At 37.7% G+C, this 18,756-nt stretch overlaps 1 protein-coding gene and 2 long non-coding RNA genes across 4 annotated transcripts; 2 read left to right on the forward strand and 1 right to left on the reverse strand.

The window, feature by feature from the left end:
- The first annotated feature begins 4,685 nt into the window (after window positions 1-4,685).
- Window positions 4,686-5,654, forward strand: LOC131526475 (C-C motif chemokine 2-like). Its single transcript, XM_058754816.1, has 3 exons — window positions 4,686-4,831; window positions 4,968-5,085; window positions 5,224-5,654. Exons 1-3 carry the CDS (start codon window positions 4,762-4,764, stop codon window positions 5,408-5,410), a joined length of 375 nt encoding a protein of 124 aa, XP_058610799.1. The 5' UTR covers window positions 4,686-4,761; the 3' UTR covers window positions 5,411-5,654.
- Window positions 5,655-5,710: 56 nt separating this feature from the next.
- Window positions 5,711-7,677, forward strand: LOC131526540 (uncharacterized). Its single transcript, XR_009267483.1, has 4 exons — window positions 5,711-6,420; window positions 7,006-7,079; window positions 7,196-7,279; window positions 7,374-7,677. It is a non-coding gene; the product is annotated as an uncharacterized LOC131526540 (long non-coding RNA).
- A 6,852-nt stretch (window positions 7,678-14,529) lies between these two features.
- LOC131526531 (uncharacterized) lies at window positions 14,530-18,305 on the reverse strand. 2 transcript variants are annotated; one of them, XR_009267482.1, is made up of 6 exons: window positions 18,179-18,305; window positions 16,965-17,498; window positions 15,626-15,760; window positions 15,431-15,495; window positions 15,149-15,347; window positions 14,530-15,061 (listed from the first exon to the last, which is right to left on the reverse strand). It is a non-coding gene; the product is annotated as an uncharacterized LOC131526531 (long non-coding RNA). The 2 variants fall into 2 exon arrangements; XR_009267481.1 differs by lacking the exon at window positions 18,179-18,305 and having other exon boundaries at window positions 16,965-17,871.
- Between the last annotated feature and the right edge of the window lie 451 nt (window positions 18,306-18,756).

Raw genomic sequence — 18,756 nt, forward strand, 5'->3', positions numbered from 1 at the left:
ATACTGGTTATTCTATATTTTACTTCTGTAATTTGACAGAAACTGATTGGATCAAAAATAGCGCCCAGTGGTTGGTGGGAAGGGGTGAAAGGTATTGTTTCAGGCTGAAAATTAGAATTGTTTCAGAGGCAGAGCATGTAAAGATTACAAGGACAAAGCGAGGACCAATAAAGCATGCATAATAAGACCCAAAACTTACGTTAAGATGCACTTTATTTTCAAGTATCCTGAAAAATATATCATGGTTTCCACAAAAATACTAAGCGGTACAACTGCTTTCAACATTTATAATAAGTAGAAAACAACTATTTTGAATGATAGCCTAATACTATTTCAAATGTTACTGTTTTTGATCAAATAAATGCAGTCCTGGTGAGCATAAGTCACTCAAAACACTTTCAAAAACATTTACAAATCTTACCGATCCCAAACTTCTGAAAAGTATATGCGCATTTAGTTACTAAGTGTTCCTGTAGCTCAAACAGTGTCATGGGTTCAATTACCGGAAAATGCATGAACTGAAAAAAAAAATAAATAAATAAAAAATGCACCTTACAGTGAAAGTCACTTTGGATAAAAATGTCTGCCAACTGCATGTTTTGTCATTCAGACCACTGAGGATTTATTTATCACTTTGTTTGATGACTTTTATCCCAGACTGTAGGTGAATAAATTCTGTCTGTGGCTGACTCATTTCTTCAATTGAGCCCCCATGTAACCACAAATAAAACTATTTGTTAGCTAACTTAGCTTCTTCTTCAGTAATGCTACAATATTAGTGTCCAATCAGTGAAGTTTATTTTAAATTATTGTATTAGCCTATCTTACAGAGATTAGCCTAAAGGTGCTGTCATGTTAGCAAAAAGGCAAAAAAGGTCCATTATTGATTTCCAATAGTGTTCCAATAGGTACAACCAGGGCCTAAATTTAACACTCGCCAAATGCGACTAAAAATTGACGTTGGCGAGTAGTCTACAGGTACCGTTGGCTAAAGCCGAAGGTCAGGCTACGCTAGACTAGCCTACAGGTAGTGTCAGTCGCCAGTTGGCGGGAACTAATTTTACGAAATATAACAATGCAATGTAGTGAAAACAACAGCCAGTTTTAAAGAGATTCGCTGTTTCTGACATAAGCGAATAAAATAATCTTTTCCGAAGACAAGATCTGCGATGAGCTGTTCTGTCATAAGTGGCAAGAGTGAATCAAATAGGATATAAAGGGGCTGATAAGGTCAGAGCAGTGTGATGGCCAGCTTTTTCCTAGACACGGTTCTAATAAATTTTATTAGACGCTTCAACGGACAAAAACACACACACACACACACACACACACACAATTATGTCAAAATGTTACCTCGTAAACCTAGTCTTAAATGAGTTATAAAGTCTTAAATGACCAGCCTCATGAAAATAGGTATAAATATTACGTCAACACCCACCCCCCCCAAAAAAAAAAATTGGCGTGCATATAATACCAAAGACTAATACGCCGTTTTCGCATGCATGTGATGGGTCATTCTACAGAAACGTCCACTTTTGGTATGGCAAAATGTCTTAATTTTTATTTTTTTTACATTTAAACTTAGACCACATTATTAGATTACCTTTTGACTTTATGATTTTTTTTAGCTTTTTTTGTGCAATTATTTCAAGACCATATGTATCATTTTTTGTCACTGGTGTTACCTTCTTTAGCAATATTAAAAGTTTTTTATGAAATATTATTTCTAAAAAAAAAAAATTCAGCATATGTAGTCAAAGTTACAGAAAAATAATGAAAATGCAAGAAATAAGGAGATTATGTTTTATTTATTTAATGTGACAGACAAAAACAGTACAGTAACACAGCACAGTAACACCAGTGACAGTAACACCAGTGACATACATTAGAGCTGATATACTGATCGTCACTGGTGTTATCCATAAGGAAGGTAACACCAGTGACAATTTTCATGAAAAATGCATTTTACAAAATGTCTGCTGCAAGGTATCAAGCCACATGTTGTCAACCATGGTATACTCACTAAATTAAGTAGTTTAATCCATTTGTATTACAGTTTTTTTAACATTTCCCTAACAATAAATAGGTCACACCAGTGACATCAACTAAAAGCTTCATATGAAATCATGAGATAAATGAGAAAATGTATCATAACTGAAAAGAAACAGTGGACTAAACATAGATGTTTAGAAAATAGGAAGGAGCAAGTCGAGTGATGTCATCAGTGTGATTTTTATTCCAAAATTGTCAGAGTTTTTGCTTTGTAATGTTATATCTTGGCCACTAGAGGTCCTCATTGTACTCATGTCATAGGTGTGCCTCTTGTAATCAGTGTCATTGTTTTCACATGTGCCTTGTTGTGGGCTGTGTATTTAAGATGATCACTTCCTTTGTTTCTTTGCTTGGTTATTGTTCTTCCTAGCCAGTTGCTTCTGTAAGTCTGCTCTAGTTCTAAGTTCTAAACTTGAAAAGAAGTTTTTTGGATTGTTTTTCCTGAGTTTTTGTTTTGGAGATTATTTTTCTCCTTTTGGATTGAAGATTTTCTGTTTTGTGGCTTTCATTAAGAAAAGGATTTTTGTACCCTTTTTGCTATTTTTGTTAATAAACTCTTCTGAGTTAAGAACGCGTCTGACTATTGGGTTCAACTCCTTCCTGTGGCTCAGTGGTGGAAGTTAAGACTATTGCACCAGAGACCCAAGTTCGAGTCCCAGCTCTGACAAAAATAAAAGACTTTTGTTAAACGGTAACACCAGTGACACAACTCCAGGGGACCACTATTTTCATTATATATTTTATAATATATTTTTTTGCATTTTATTTTATTATGCCATTTATATCATATATTTGAAGTCTTTATGAATAGACTTTTGTATTTTAAATGGTAGAAAATCCATATTAATTAATTAAAATTAATAAATAAAAAAATAATGCCACATTGATGGCTCAGGAAGGTGTAATTGTTCAAATAACATATTGTTTCATTTTAAAATATAAAAAAATGGTAACCCTAATGTGTATTTCAATTGTAATATTTCTTTAAAGTCTAGGGACAGAAAAGTGGACGTTTCTGTAGAATGACCCTGATACGAAATTTGTTGGCGTGCAAATGATACGCAGTTTTTGCGTACATATGATACGCTACACCACAACCCTAATCCTACCCATCGCGTAGCATATAGCCTACACTCCAACGTCCATTTTTGCGTATCAATACCATGAGTTTTCGTTTTTATTTGGCGTACTATTTATACGCAATTTCATGAGATCGGGTTGAAATGACCGTAAAGAGTTGGGAGAAAATCGGATATATGACATGTGCATCCAGTGTTGCCAGATAGGATGGACGATTTCCAGCCCAAAAGCTCACAAAAACCCGCCCAAAACTTTAACTGTCAAAATAATGTGATATAATGTAAATAAGGGTTGATAAGAGTCATTTTTATCTCCTTAAAACAAAATAATGACGATAAAATAATATATAATGCTAGATAAATTTCCCATGGATCAAATCGGGGCAATAGCCTACATTAAAGAGAATTACCAAATATGATTAAAATATGCAAGCTAGCAGACACTGTCAAAACGGCAATCAAGAAATTAACCGATACCCTCGAAAAAACACATGTATCATTTTCAATGTCAACAGTCAGAATTTAAATGCAAAAAAGTGCCCATATAAGTGATCGGAATAAGCAACGTAAGGTAGCCTATTTCACACTCGTTCATGCACACATGACAGTCAAAACTGTGTCATTTAGCCTATTGATGCATGATCCGACAATTAAAAAAAAAAAATAAGAACAACAATAATGCTCAGCTAGTTCGTATCGCTCTATAATTTCACACATAACTAGAAGAAGTCTTTCATGAAGTTCATATTGAACATAATACAGAACTTTGCACAGCCAAAACTAACAAGTCCAGCAGTTTTCAATACTGTATACCAATCTGGACCGTTTAAAAGATAAAAGACAGGATCGTGTATAGATATAAATAGGTTTAATAACTGTGCTCTGATTTCGGAGTTGCAGTGATAGGGCCTTCGTGTCATCTCTCCCTCAACATGTGTAATTAACGTTTTGAGAGTTAAAACACTCTCCATTCTTTACCATGTTACTTATATTTAGGCATTATGATCACTTATACAGCTATACATTCAAAATCAGATCCGTTATCGCGCTAAAAACTAGTCACTCACGAATCATCACGTATGTCTGCTGATCCCTATGCTTGGCTATAAGTGCGGCCGCGACGTCAACATCAGCACCAGTCGTCTTTGCAGTGTGTGTATGTGTGTGTGTTTAGTAACGTCGTGATGACTGATTGGATGCAGTATATGCACACTTGGGCTTGTATGTTAACCAATTAGCCTATATTTTATTTGTTCTGTGCATCTTTGTTCGCTAATTATCTCACTAAAGGTTAGAGATGTTTTTTTGTTGTTGTTGTTGTTTGTTTGTTTTTGTTTGTTTCATTAAAATACATGGTAAATTCACTCACCTTGCAATAAATGCCTCCCACGAAGCTTCAGTAACGTATCTGTCTTAAGTATTCCCTCCTCCACACACACACACACACACACACGTTCAAATTTCCTGACCCCGCCTCTGCTTTAATTTCATTGGTTGAATCTGTGAACCAATCATTTTCCTTTCTGCCCTCAGAACATGTTTGAGTAAGTAAAACTCCCATCTGCAGTTCAGGGCTGAGCTTAAGAGTTTTTCTTGAGGGTTACATTACAGGTGACAACCAAGCTAGAAAATGAAGTCGCATATGATGGGTTTCTATGCAGTTCTGCTGCTGTGGCTTCTGTTCTCATCCTCAACGCAAGGTGGGTTTCACACATTCTTACCAATATTTAGAAAGTCTTGTATGTATTGCCATTGGATTCATAACTGCTGAAGAATTTAGTTTTGTTTGTTTTTTGTGATAGTTTACATTAAAAATGAATTTCCTTTTATTTACAGCACGGAATGATTTTATTGGATCAGGCTGTCTAACTACTAAAGATACTAGAGTTCATCAGAAGAATCTAGTTAGATATAAACTCCAGCACAAACCCTTGTTCCATATCGATGCTGTGAGGTGAGAATCCATCCAGATTGTTGCTGATTTATCTTGTATTATTAAGACATGAACTAAAGGCAGAATAAAAGCTTTATTTTACCTGATATTGTTATATAATTTGATTGTCATAATAGCCTGTTCTGTTTCATTCTGTAGATTTCTTACAATCAGTGGGAAAGTAATCTGCTCGAATCCCTCCTCACCATGGGCCATAAAATCAATGAAGTACCTGGATGCAAAGAACAAACCTCGGTCAGTACCAAACAAAACAGCTCGTCATTCTGTGACTGGTTCCTCAGAAAATGTCAACCACAAATACAGCATCAGCTCAGAGGTAACATGATAAACAGACAATAAATTATCTTGTATGTAATAAAAGAAAGCAGTTTTCCATTAAAATGTACTGCAAAGTTTTAAAAAAACTTTGCGCTATTGCAATTTATTACCCTTTTTATCCATTTTTAATTACTCCTCCAGTGGACACACAACACAAAAAAAACAACAAAAAAAAAACAGAAAATAAGACACAATTTCCCATCTCAAGTACCAAATCACCAGAGCAGGACTGGAGAGGCTCTTCTGAAGCCACAGAGACATTTCAGCTGGATGGGCCGACAGGGGAGAAAGGGGTAGAGGCAGAGTACTTATTAACAGAAACAACTTCATCAACCATCATGAATGAGCCATTTATTAAAAATGGTTACTTTTGCTTAAAAGGGGAGAAGTTTAAATACCTGGGCTTTTAATTTTATATTTTGCAGCCCTAACTATGAGTGAACTTTTCTGCATGAGCAGTGCCAATAATAGACAACAATTCAGATTTTATCTGTACATATTTGTATGGAACCATTTTTGTATACAGTGCCTTTTTAGCTGCATGATGTGTTATAAAAAGCTGAGTGGAGAAGATATTTTTAGCATTGCATTAAGAAAAAGATGTCAATTTTGTCATCAGCAAGGGTTTGCAGTGATTTTTATGGTGCATTCCAGACAACTTTAGCGCAGTGCACATAGGCTGCATCCTACTATATAGCAGGCGAAAAGCAGTAGGCGAGTGAATATGTCCGAAACCTCAGTATTCATAAAACAGTAGGTGAGAATTACCTGGGTGACATACTAATTCTCGCGAGATTCGGACGTGCGTCTACTTAAAGTAGGGGAAAAGCAGTATAGGCGAGCGAAGAAGTATGTGAAACCTCAGTATTCATAAAAGAGTAGGCGAGAAGTTCCCGGATGTTCTACCCAGATTCTTGAGTGCTCATCGATGGATACTTTTCAATCCCAAAAGCCCACGGGAGATCAATATGTCATTATCTAACGTGATGGAGAACAGCGACGAGGATGTTTACAAATGTGAGTATTACAAACCAAAAATACGGTTTCCTGTGTTAAAATCACATTTGTTGAGCTATTGTATAGTAAACTGTTGATTTGCTTAAGGTGTAAAGACGCTAGACAGTAATGTTACAGTATATTTGTGATTTTGCTGTAAAAACACGTCTCATTATGTATAGCGAACAGCGGAGCTCCAGTAAACACATGCACGTCTCCAGAGTACATTTACATAAACCATATACATCTTAAAGACGATTACTAAATGTCGATTTAATATGAGACAGGAAAATGTACTAAAAGAATTACAGATGAGCACATCACAACATGAACACACATCTGAGTGAGTGATGTGTGTTATTATGTAGAATTCACTGTTGTCAACACTGCTTTAGATGAATGTAATGTAAATATACAAATCTACATTGAGTAACTAAACATAACATAACTTATCTATTTTATTTGTCCATTAGTATTGTAGATAAATTGAGGAACATTTGTGTTGAATAAAAAGTTAGTTAATGCATCAGCAACTACCTCAACATTTAAATGTAGTATTGAGCAGATAAATCACAGAGGTCACTGACTCTTGTCTGGATGTTACAGGGACAGATGAGACACACGTGTGTTTATCCGGTGAAGAGTGACTGATGGAGGAATGCTGCCATCAAAAGCTTTGAGTGAGTACACTATAGAAATTAATAAAACATCTTTTAAATCTTAAGGTGTAATATATTTTAATTATTGTAATTTTAAACCGCTATTACAGCGCTTTTCTGATTCTTGATTGCTGTAGATTTGATGCAGAGCTTTTGTGGTGGAGCAGGTGATGGCGGCATTTGTGGAGAAAAAAAAGGAAAACCTGAAACAAAAATATAAAGTAAGAAATCATTTTGTTACTTCTAATACAGAAATCAAATGACATCGTGCTGTTAAAATGACTGCTTGTGTATTACATTTGTGCATCTTTGCAGGATCTGAAATGTCTACAGACTGCTGTGAGCAGTGAGGATGGAGAAGTCCACAGCAGCATCCTGGAAATTATCCAGTGCCATGAATGAGTCACTCCATCACTGCACCTGACCTTACTGCCTCGTCTGGACTGGATGCTCCTGTGGTCTCTTCATCCTCACTGACCACAGAGCCAGCGAGAACATCTAGAAAAAGACCAAACGAAATGGAGGATGTGATTTTGTTCAAGTTTGTTCTGCTGGTTTCTGTTCATACAACATCAGTCAATGAAACCAGAGTTTCAGAAGCTTCAAAAGCATCATCAAATAATCATGAAGAATCTGAAAGTCAGGCTCTATTGACTGACATTGTATGAACAGAAACCAGCATGACAAACTTGACCAAAATCACCTTTTGTGTTTGGGGGGGGGAAACACACACACACACACACACACACACAAGGATTGAACATCGTTGAGGTGAGTAAATAATGACTGAATATATATGTTTGAGTGAAATAACCCTTTAAAGCCCCAAATAGAAATTGTATGAAATATATGTAAGCATTTATATTATAGTAGTACCTTGAAGAAATAAACTAAGAAATAAGCAGCTTTATTCAGCGTTTGTGCCAAGGCACAAAAAATAATTTACATTTAAATTTATTCATTTTTTTTTACATTTTTTTTTTTTTTTACATTTACAATTATGCATTTGGCAGACACTTTTATCCGAAGTGACTTACAGTGCTCTTATTACAGGGAACCCAATCCCCTGCAGCAGCTCGGAATAAAGACACCGGTGGTGACGACTGCGGAGATCGAACCAGCAACCTTCTGCTTACCAATTCATTACACCACAAAAGTAATGAAGCTATATAAAAAATTTGCATATAATTGTAAACATGAAATTAAATTTGGCGAGAAATGGAATGCTGACAACATGAGATGCAGTGGCGTGCACAGACCTCCGGAGGGGCAGGGGCAAAACCAAAAAGGGGGTGTTGTATGGGTTTGGTCCCCCTCAGCTAAGGGTGGACGATATGGCAAGAATATCACGATTTTTTTTTTTTAAATATCACGATTCACAATATTATCACAATTCTTTGTCAATGTTGGATTTTGTATTTTGAAAGCTGTTTGAGCAGTACAGCCAGACTAATTTCCCTATTATAAAGACAAAGACTTTCAAGGTAACAAAATATTAAAAAGTATGGCGGATATTTAGGCCAAAGTGGGTGAAGATAAAAATCGTTGTCATTATTATATCTTTGTTATTAAAAAATGAGCGCAAAGATGCACATTACAAATACACATAATATACAAATAAAATAAACAGTGTTTTATTTTCAGGTAGTCTACAATAGGTGTATTTAGCAGGAGCATTCAAGAAATTGAATGAACAAATATAAAAATAAAACACTATATAGATTGAGTCCTATTAAAGCAACTGTATTAAAGTTTTTCAGTCAAGAGTAGTGAGTGATTTTTCTCTTTGTGTTTGGTGTTTTATTAACATTACAGGAATAATTCACCCCAAAATTAAGATAGGCTAGTGTTTGATTTTTATACCTTCATTTACTCACTCAAAAGTTGTTTTAAACCTGAACGAGTTTCTTCTGCTGAAAATAAATGCTATTTTGAAGAATGTGGAAAACCAAACAGTTGCTGGTCTACAGTGACTTCCATAGTATTTTTTTCCCTTCTGTTAAGCCAATGTGAACCAGCAACTGCTTGGTTAGCCACATTCTTCAAAATATCTTATTTTGTGTTCAGCACAAGAAAGACATTAATACAGGTTTGGGACAACATGTGAGTGAGTAAATAATGACAGAATTACAATTTTAGGGTGAACCTTTAATTACAGTCGGCAGCATGTTTAGTACTGTCCCTTTAAGACATGCACGCATCTAATATATAGGCACGCATCCTTTTCTCTCAGCTGTTTACCTTCATTTTAGACATAACCAACTGAGTCTTTACATAAACCTGGTGTGTTTTGACAGTATTAGAACAAAACATAACTTAGTTCAGTAATCAGGCGCTGTTTGACGGGCTTTTTAGAGCACGCGTTTTGGGTGAATGTGCTCAGAAAAGGCGCTGGTCAGAACAGCACACTGAGTGAAACATTTAACCAGTAAGTCTTTGAAGCAGATGAAGATAATGTACTTTTGTGACTGCGAATAAGTGCAGTGCTCGAGCCCCCCTGAACAACCCCCCCCCCCCCCCCCCCGTTTTAAATCATGTTGTCAAATCAAATCAAATCAAATCTCTTTATTGTCACACATCATGTACACAAGTGTACCAATGGTGAAATTCTTAGGTGCAGACTCTGTGCCATGGCAGTACAAGCAACAAGATATAAAAAATTTACAATATACATAGACAAGAATATACAACAATATACACACTTTACACAATATACACATTTGCACAGTATACAATAAACAATATACAGTTGTACACAATATACATTATACATACATATTTCTATAATATACACATAGTATATTATATATACACATAGTAAGTACACGTGTTCTCAAGAGACTTAAAGATGTATGTATAGCTTTTATATTTGACTTAATTGCTTTATATTGACTTACAGTGATGTATACTGTTAGTGTTTTGACTATGAAGTGCAGTGCAGTAGTTAGTGCAAAAGAGAAGATGGAGCTGCATCTGTTCCATGCTGTACAGTGCAAGACATGCTACAGTCCTGTCAGAGTCAGTGTGACTGGTGTGTAGATGGAATCCAGTGTGAGGGGTAGGGGTAGGTTTGTGAGTGTCGTTTACTATCTGGAGTTCAGCAGTCTGATGGCCTGCGGGAAGAAGCTGTCTCGCGTTCTGCTGGTTCGGGTCCTGATGCTGCGGTACCGTCTGCCTGATGGTAGCAGCGAGAAGAGTTCATGGCTCGGGTGGCAGGAGTCTCTGATGATCTTCCGTGCTTTCCTCACACATCGTTGGGTGTAGATGTCCTGGAGGGAGGGAAGCTCACCTCTGACGATGTGCTGGGCCGTCTGAACTATTCTCTGCAGGGCTTTCCGGTTGAGAGCGGTGCAGTTCCCGTACCAGGTGGTGATGCAGCCAGTCAGGATGCTCTCCACGGTGCAACTGTAGAACTGTCTGAGGATTTTTGATCTCAGACCAAATTTCTTCAGTCGCCTGAGGAAGAAGAGACGCTGGTGGGCCTTCTTCACTACTGATTGTGTATGAGTAGTCCAGGTGAGGTCCTCGGTGATGTTTACGCCCAGGAACTTGAAGCTGCTGACCCGTTCCACTGGAGTCCCGTCGATGGTGATGGGGGGGTGCTCACTGGTCTGCCTCCTGAAATCCACCACCAGCTCCTTGGTCTTACTGATGTTCAGAGAGAGGTTGTTGTTGTGGCACCAGTTAGCCAGGGTGTGCACCTCTTCTCTGTAGGCTGATTCATCGTCGTCGGTGATCAGACCTATCACCGTTGTGTCGTCCGCAAATTTGACGATGACGTTGGAGCTGTGCATGGCAACACAGTCATGCGTGTACAGGGAGTACAGGAGAGGGCTGAGAACACAGCCCTGAGGGGCTCCAGTGTTGAGGGTCAGCGTGGAGGAGGTGTTGCTGCCTACTCTGACCACCTGCTGTCTGTCTGTCAGGAAGTCCAGGATCCAGCTGCACAGAGAATTGTTCAGACCTAAATCCCGGAGTTTCACTACAAGCTTAGACGGCACTATGGTATTAAACGCTGAGCTGTAGTCAACAAACAACATTCTCACATATGTGCTCCTCTTGTCAAGATGGGAAAGGGCAGTGTGCAGGGTGAAGGCAATTGCATCATCAGTGGAGCGGTTATTGCGGTAGGCGAACTGCAGTGGGTTGAGTGATGCTGGCAATACAGAGCTGATGTGATCTCTGATAAGCTTAGGTGTGCGATACTGCAAATTTTGGTATCGATCCGATACCAAGTAAATACAGGGCAAGTATCGCCAATACTGATACCGATACCGATACTTTTTCCTTTTTAATAACATACATTTAAATGACCAATTATACTTTGAAAATTAACAATAACTTATGTTGATATGACTAAAATATTACATTCACCTTAAAGCTATGTGGATATTATTTGCCTTTCTGAAAGGAATTGGCAAGCAGAGGAGCCCAGAATATGAAAGCAATGCATAAAGTTTCGTGTTAAGCATTTTCCTCCCATAGAAAAGAGTTATAAAGAAAAAAAAAAAAAACTTAACGTAGCCTAATGCATTAAGAAAGTAATATTGAAAGGCCAACTCAGTATACTGAAGATGCAAACTATATGCAGGCAAGCAGCCCATGATATGAACGCAAAGTGCATGCATGTTAAGTGTTTTCCTCTGATAGAAAACCTTTATAAAGAAAAAACAACAACGTGGCTTAATGGTTGAAGACAGTAATACTGTAAAAGGCCAAATTCGGTAAATTTAATGGGTCTGGCTTCCAGTCTCATCCGCTTCCAGCAATTTTTAACTGTACAAAACAGCTCGTTTTGCTGCTTGCTTGGTAGTGCAAACTGGTGTTTCTTACCATATTATTTTAATGAATTATCTTAATTATAAACACACGGTGGATAGCATAAACAATTTTACTCATGATTTCCCTACCGTGCCTAATGAAGTGGAAGTCTCGCACATTCAGTCTATGAAAAAAGCTTACTTCCACATTGAAAAAGGTGAATAAGTTTGGTGCTGTTGCCACAGCAGCGAATTTCTACCGTTCCATCTCTCGCTGTAGCCAATAATATCCGCTTGCGCTTGGAGCCGCTGAGTCACGTAGTGGCATAACAAAACACTAAAGCAGGGAGGAGCAGTAATGTTTGCATACAAGACGTGAAAAGAGCGGTATATAAACACTCAGATATGTCTATTCTTTGTTGAATGTATTAAGCAATATATTAAGTGTAGAGGAGAGAAAATTAACCTAAAGTATCGATCTAATCAGGCTAGTATCGATCCGATACTGATACCAACGTTGGTATCGATATTATCGATATTAGGATCGATCCGCCCACCCCTAGCGGTTATTGCGGTAGGCGAACTGCAGTGGGTTGAGTGATGCTGGCAATACAGAGCTGATGTGATCTCTGATAAGCTTCTCAAAGCACTTACTGATGATGGGAGTCAGAGCAACAGGGCGCCAGTCATTCAAGCAAGAAGCTTTGGGTGTCTTTTGTATTGGCACAATGGTGGATGTTTTGAAACATTGTGGAACAACAGATAGAGAGAGGGAGAGGTTAAAAATGTCTGTAAAGACTCCAGCTAGTTGGTGAGCGCATGTTTTAAGGACACGGCCGGGAATGTCGTCTGGACCTGTGGCTTTGCGGATATTCACGCGCCGGAGCGATCGGGTAACATCCGTTACAGACACGGAGAGTGGACGAGCCTCAGCAGTCTCGGCCGCGGGAGCACTCTGTGTGGGAGAGTGCTCCGCGGCCGTGACATGGGTCTTCAGCTTTTACACGTGGCTGATGAAAGCACTAACAAATCAGTATCGCGTGATAATTGTAACCATGCAAAAAGTCAAATTCTGTCCATTCACCACAAGAACCAAGATCCTTTAATAGATGACCATATACAAGTAAGTGTGACGCTTCTGCTCAACTGGGTTGCCATTGGCTTTGAAGTTCTCTTGACACTCGACGGACTATCTTTTAACCCAAATTAAAAAAAGGTTAATGTTGCAAAGTACGTTTTGCTGTTATTATGTCAGTAATACCTTTAGTTAACAATGCAGTGTTGTTATGTCGTGAGAAATTACCATTTTCCCGAGATCGTAACCCTAACCCTGAGCATAACTTCATTAAACTACAAATACCAGCACTGCGTTCTATCGATAGAATGGCAGAGGCTCATGGGTAATGCAGTTTAAAAAGTTTAATAATAAAATGAGGGAAATTACAATCTTTTTTGAACAAAGGGTTATCTAAAAACGTTCATTGTGAAAACATATATGACATATGTAAGAGGCAAGCTGAAATTTGGTATTTTACTAAGAGCACTTTTTTAAACACCTTTATACCACCTTTCCATATATGTTTGAAAACTTTGTCCATCATTATTTAATTAACATAGCATAAGTAGTTGTCCTGCCAAATTTCTCTGTAAAATTATAATCAGACTTTGATTTACAGCCATTTGAAATATTAATTGTTTTTGCTCTTCCAGGGGACTCTACTGGGCCCCTGAGGATGGAAGGGCAGTAAAACATACACAGGCTTATTCTCATCATGGCCAACAAACTGTGCCGAGTCACATTTTTTAGATTGTCTTTTCAACAACTTGCCAATATGTAAGTTGCAAGTCATAGTTATCTTAGAATAAGAATAGACCCTCCCAAAAATATCTACATCAGTGCTCCATTTATTTCATTAGATCAGGAGCAGGAATACAGTGTTGACAGTAAACAAAGACACCAGTTTAAACAACTAATATATATTGTGACACTTCATTGTACTATTACACAATGTCAAGTGTGTCATTCAGTAAGACAAGGTACAGACAGTGTGTGGTTTATGGTGCAAAACAATTCATGCAAAGGAAAGCATCATAATATAAAATACCTAATTTGTATCTCTGTGTCAAATATTCCTCATCTTTGTCCTCCTCAGGTGCTAAACATCAGTAATGTGCATGCTCATCTTGCTAATAGTACAGTACAGGATTCATGTTGATCTTTCCCTGGTGCATCAGCCTCAGTTGTGCATGAAGTGTCTGTAGCAATATAGTCCATGCAGTCTCTTCTAATGCATCTTTCAGCCTTTATGTAACTGACTGTCTTTAATATGACTAAATGTTCATGTCTTAATTAAAACACTCATGATAATTATGTGTATTGTTTACAAAATTAAATGATGCATTTACCAAACACCTAACACACAACATTCCCCATACTTTGTTTTCCAACACATGTGCAATACTTTACTGGAGGATACATCATAAAGACAGCTAAAGTAGCATATAAAGACAAATCATATTCAAGAGAAATAAAAATGGGTTATGTTTAAACCATGTTATTTTAATCAGATGAAGCCACCCAAATGCAAGCATTTCTTCCTATTGCTTGCTTGTCCATGTCCCTATCATAAACTTCTTCCATGTCATAAACAATTTGCAATTGTTAAGCAGCACCCTACAGTACAACTGATGAACAAAAGACATGTAACCAATTCAAATCAAATCACTTTATTGTCACAATACCATGAATGCAAGTGTACAGGTGGTGAAAGTCTTTTGTGCAAACTGCAGCATGACATTATGGATGACAAATATTGAATATATATGCAACACACACATATAAGGGACTCAATACAGATAGAGAACACCATATGGTAAATATTATACTATACAGACAGCATGAAATGAAAACAATAATCACAGTACACATATACCTTTGCAGTGCAGTACGGTATGAATTAGTGCAAACAGATTGTCAGGATGCAGAATAATAGTGAGTCAGAGTCCAGTCAGTGTAACTGATGGAGTGCAGTGCATATGAGGTTGTGTGCTGTTTGTGGTGTTACTGGTACGAGTTCAGTTCAGTCTGATTGTCTGTGGAAAGAACTTGTCTCGCAGTCTGCTGGTGAAGGTTCTGCGATAACATCTGCCTGATGGTGACGGTGAGAGCAATCCATGGCTCGGGTGGCTGGAGTCTCTGACTGTCCTCCATGCTTTTCTCACACACCACCTGGTCTTGATGTCCTGGAGGGACAAAACATGTATTTAGGGTGTGGTAAATCAATAAAAAATATATTGTATTTTTATTTATAATTGTTGCACTGGACTTACCATTGATTCTTGTTGGAGGTATGGGCTAAAAGAATCCCTTCACCACTATCTTGTTTCTTTTATGGGCTGTAACTTCTGCACTGTCACAGTAGAGCTGTTCGTGAATGCAGTCTTTACAGCAGATATCTGATGGGTTCAGGCAGCAGTGCTTCACTTGGTGGCCATTGAATTGATATCTTCAACAACTGGCTTCATCCTCCTTCAAACAAAGAGAGAAAACAAGTCAACGATAACTTCAGAGAAGTAGTGTAGGTGAATACAGGTGCAGGTGTCAGTACTCACCATATTCAGTCATTTCCTGCCTAAATCCCAGAGATGATGCACAGCTGATTTGCTCATTCTAGGATCTATAAAAAAAGATGTACTTTTGTAAGATGTGTATGTGAAAAATGACAACCGGTGACTTGAAGAGTCTTTTGAGAGATCAACATCAAATGCTGTACCACATATAACTGCATTGCTTGAATACAGACATACCAATGGAAATGTGCAACTTTCCAGCTTTCTCTTTTCTGTTTGGGCAGAAGACGACCATGTTCATTCCTCATTCATCAGGACTGGTTTGCCTGTTGACTTGCTGTGACTGATTTTCTTTGCATTTTTGGTCTTCAGCTGTAAAACAAGAAAATATCCATCGACCCCATGTTTAATTATTACTGTTGTTTAATCATAAATTAAGCAGTTATAATAGTAAACTTCAAGCTCAAGTTCCCTGGCAACTCTAGCGAGCTCCTGAGTTCATCTGTATACATCAGAATCAGAGTCTGAGAAAAGGCCATCATGCAAACTCTCAGTTTACGAACAGAGTATAAAACAATGTGTAAGTGAGTGATGGAGTAAAGGAATAAGATGCAGAGAAATAGGCAGAATTGTGTGTTTAAGTTTAACAGAATGAGAAGAAAACAGAATTAGAAAAAGCTGTATTCTTCAATAGCAAGCTAATATGAATTCTTTTAAATATGATTACATGCTGACGGTATTACAAGCAGTTTAAAGGCCTCTTCACACCAAGGATGAGTCCACACCGCAGCTATTTAACATTTAACGACACAGAGAAACAATATCATTGTAATCTCTTTCAGAACAAATTTTTCCAGATGATGAACAATCAAAACATTGACAGCCAATCAAAATCCACCAGACTTTAAAGAGCTTGAGCATTTAAATGGCAGACAACATAACTGCAGCTCACACTAATAATAAACAGAACGTTATCATCTGTTGATGTGAAAAATAAATAGTTAAAATAGATATTATATTTCTTGTTCTTGGTGTGAACAGCTTTAAGTGATCTGATTTTGCCAATTAACTGAAGATCTGATTTGTCACGTGACAAGTTAAACTAGCATTTCCAGACTCTTGCTTCTTAGACAGATGTGTTCAATAAAAATCAACATGGAAAGAAAGGCAGACTCTGAGAGGACAGATATCATGTACTGTTAGAACGGGAAGAGACTGCGCCAATTTGTAAAGATTAATAAAGAATACAATTAACTTAATATAATCTTTATGATATAAACTCTCTGACTACTTACTATGAGCACAATTTGCATGAAAGTTGAGGCAATGGCCAATGACAGAAGTAGGAGTAAAAGTCGTAGAATTTTGTACGAGTACGCTTGTTCAATATTGTATGAATTTGCTGACTTGTTAAATTGTATGAATTATTACTACTTCGACATGACACTTTGTTGGGGTTCTTTCTGATGGGGCCGTGGGATAAGTGTGATAAGCAAAGTTTAAGAAAAATCAAATACTGTGCAAAATGTATCTGCAGTACAGTTCAGTCAAGGTGCTCAGACCAACACAGACGTACCATTTGCCTTTGCAGCTCTGGGTCTTCTCCATAAACGCACAATACGGCCAAAATCAAATCCCAGGACAGGCCTTCCTTTGGTCTTCCCTCTCACCCGAAACAGAGAAATATATACATGTTGAGACAATGTGCAAAATATAATCTGTGACCAAAATATTTGAGAGGAAGGACTGTAAGGAAAGTTATTATTAACACATAAAATAAGGATGCGTTTATTAAAGCAAATCAGTTATAGCTAAATGTGTTCAACATTACTGTGAAGAGTTGAATCATTAAAGGACTTGTTCAGCCTCCTTGGCAGCTTCTTCAAGATCAGCATTGAGTTCCCTGTTAATTCTAGCAGTTTTCTGAAAGAATAGGTAAAAAATATGAGATTAGGAGATTTAAAAATGTCACGAAGCACAGAAAGACAGAGAGAGCAAAAACTATGTGTAAATGAATTATGGATTACAGTTCAGAAAAATAGGAACAAGTGATGGCTTTTACAAGAGATGACTTCTTAAAAGAGCTGCTGGAGTATATGATCTGACGTAACTGCAAGACAGAAAAAAATATTGAATTACAATTACTTCAGTACAATTACTGCTTTAACTACAAATACCACAGTAAAACTACGGCTACTGTGGTAAAACCATTTTAAGTGTTGTGTTACTGTGCTTTGACTACAAATATGCAGTAAAAACATGGTAGAAACTGTGTTACTGTTCTTTAAATGCAAAGAGTAGACAGTAAACACAGTTACTATGGTAAAATCACGAAAAGTGTTGTGGTTACCATACCTACAAATACCACAGTAAAACTACTGTCACAGTGGGAGAAGCATGGTAAATTGGCTACACATGACATGGTAGAGAAACAGTTACTATGGTAAAAATATGGTAAATGTGTGGACTTTTTGCATGGTTACAATTATCACGCGATACTGATTTGTTAGTACTTTCATCAGCCACGTGTAAAAGCTGAAGACCCATGTCACAACATGATTTAAAACGGTTTTATTTATTTATTTCAAACGGCAACAGGTCTATATGGAAGTTAGCTTAGGCTAATGTCAATGACAGGTTAGCAGCTGTGCTAACTGAGTAGCACTGTTCTACTAACGTTAACTCACTTGAAGGCATACGCTTCCATTTTAGCACATGCCATGCAACGCAGAAACACAGAAATAATTAAAATAATGATCTCATTAAAAAGGAAAAGATTGTTGCCCTTACCTTTGAAGGTGCACGCGCATCAGGTGAACCGGGCGAACCGAGCCTCGCCCAGATAGCAAGCACACTCGGGCCGATTCTGGCTGAAATGCGGCACTGTCGGCTCAGTCACGACATCGGTGAGAAGATAATGGGCCAGACTCGAGCCGCGCCGACTCTACAAAACACTTCTAGCTGACAGACGGCTTTTTCTCTCTGGGCCGATCTCGGCTGAAAGCTGTTGTACGTGCGGCAGGTCCGCACTCGGTGTAGTTGTGTGTATCTACCTTCGGCCCGAGTTGCTTTTGTCTCCGGCGGCCGCTGCTAGAATGAAGATCAGCCGCTGAGAGAAAGATTTGGCGGTTCATCCTGAGGAGATTTCGGCGGGCACAGTTCTCAAGAGGAATACTTCAGATGCAAAAAAGGTAAGTTAAGTTATTTAATTTATTTAATGATCAATCTAGTGTTGTTTGATGTTTAAATGTCACGAAGAGTAACGTTATAGTTTTTAGATGGTTTCTGTTAGGTTTGCGATGATAACATAGCGTCAGAAAAACCGTTCGGTCCCGGTGTTACAATATATTCAGTTCCTGAAATATTTG

Source organism: Onychostoma macrolepis, chromosome 02 (genome assembly GCF_012432095.1).
Source record: "Onychostoma macrolepis isolate SWU-2019 chromosome 02, ASM1243209v1, whole genome shotgun sequence".
Taxonomy (NCBI): Eukaryota; Metazoa; Chordata; class Actinopteri; order Cypriniformes; family Cyprinidae; genus Onychostoma; species Onychostoma macrolepis.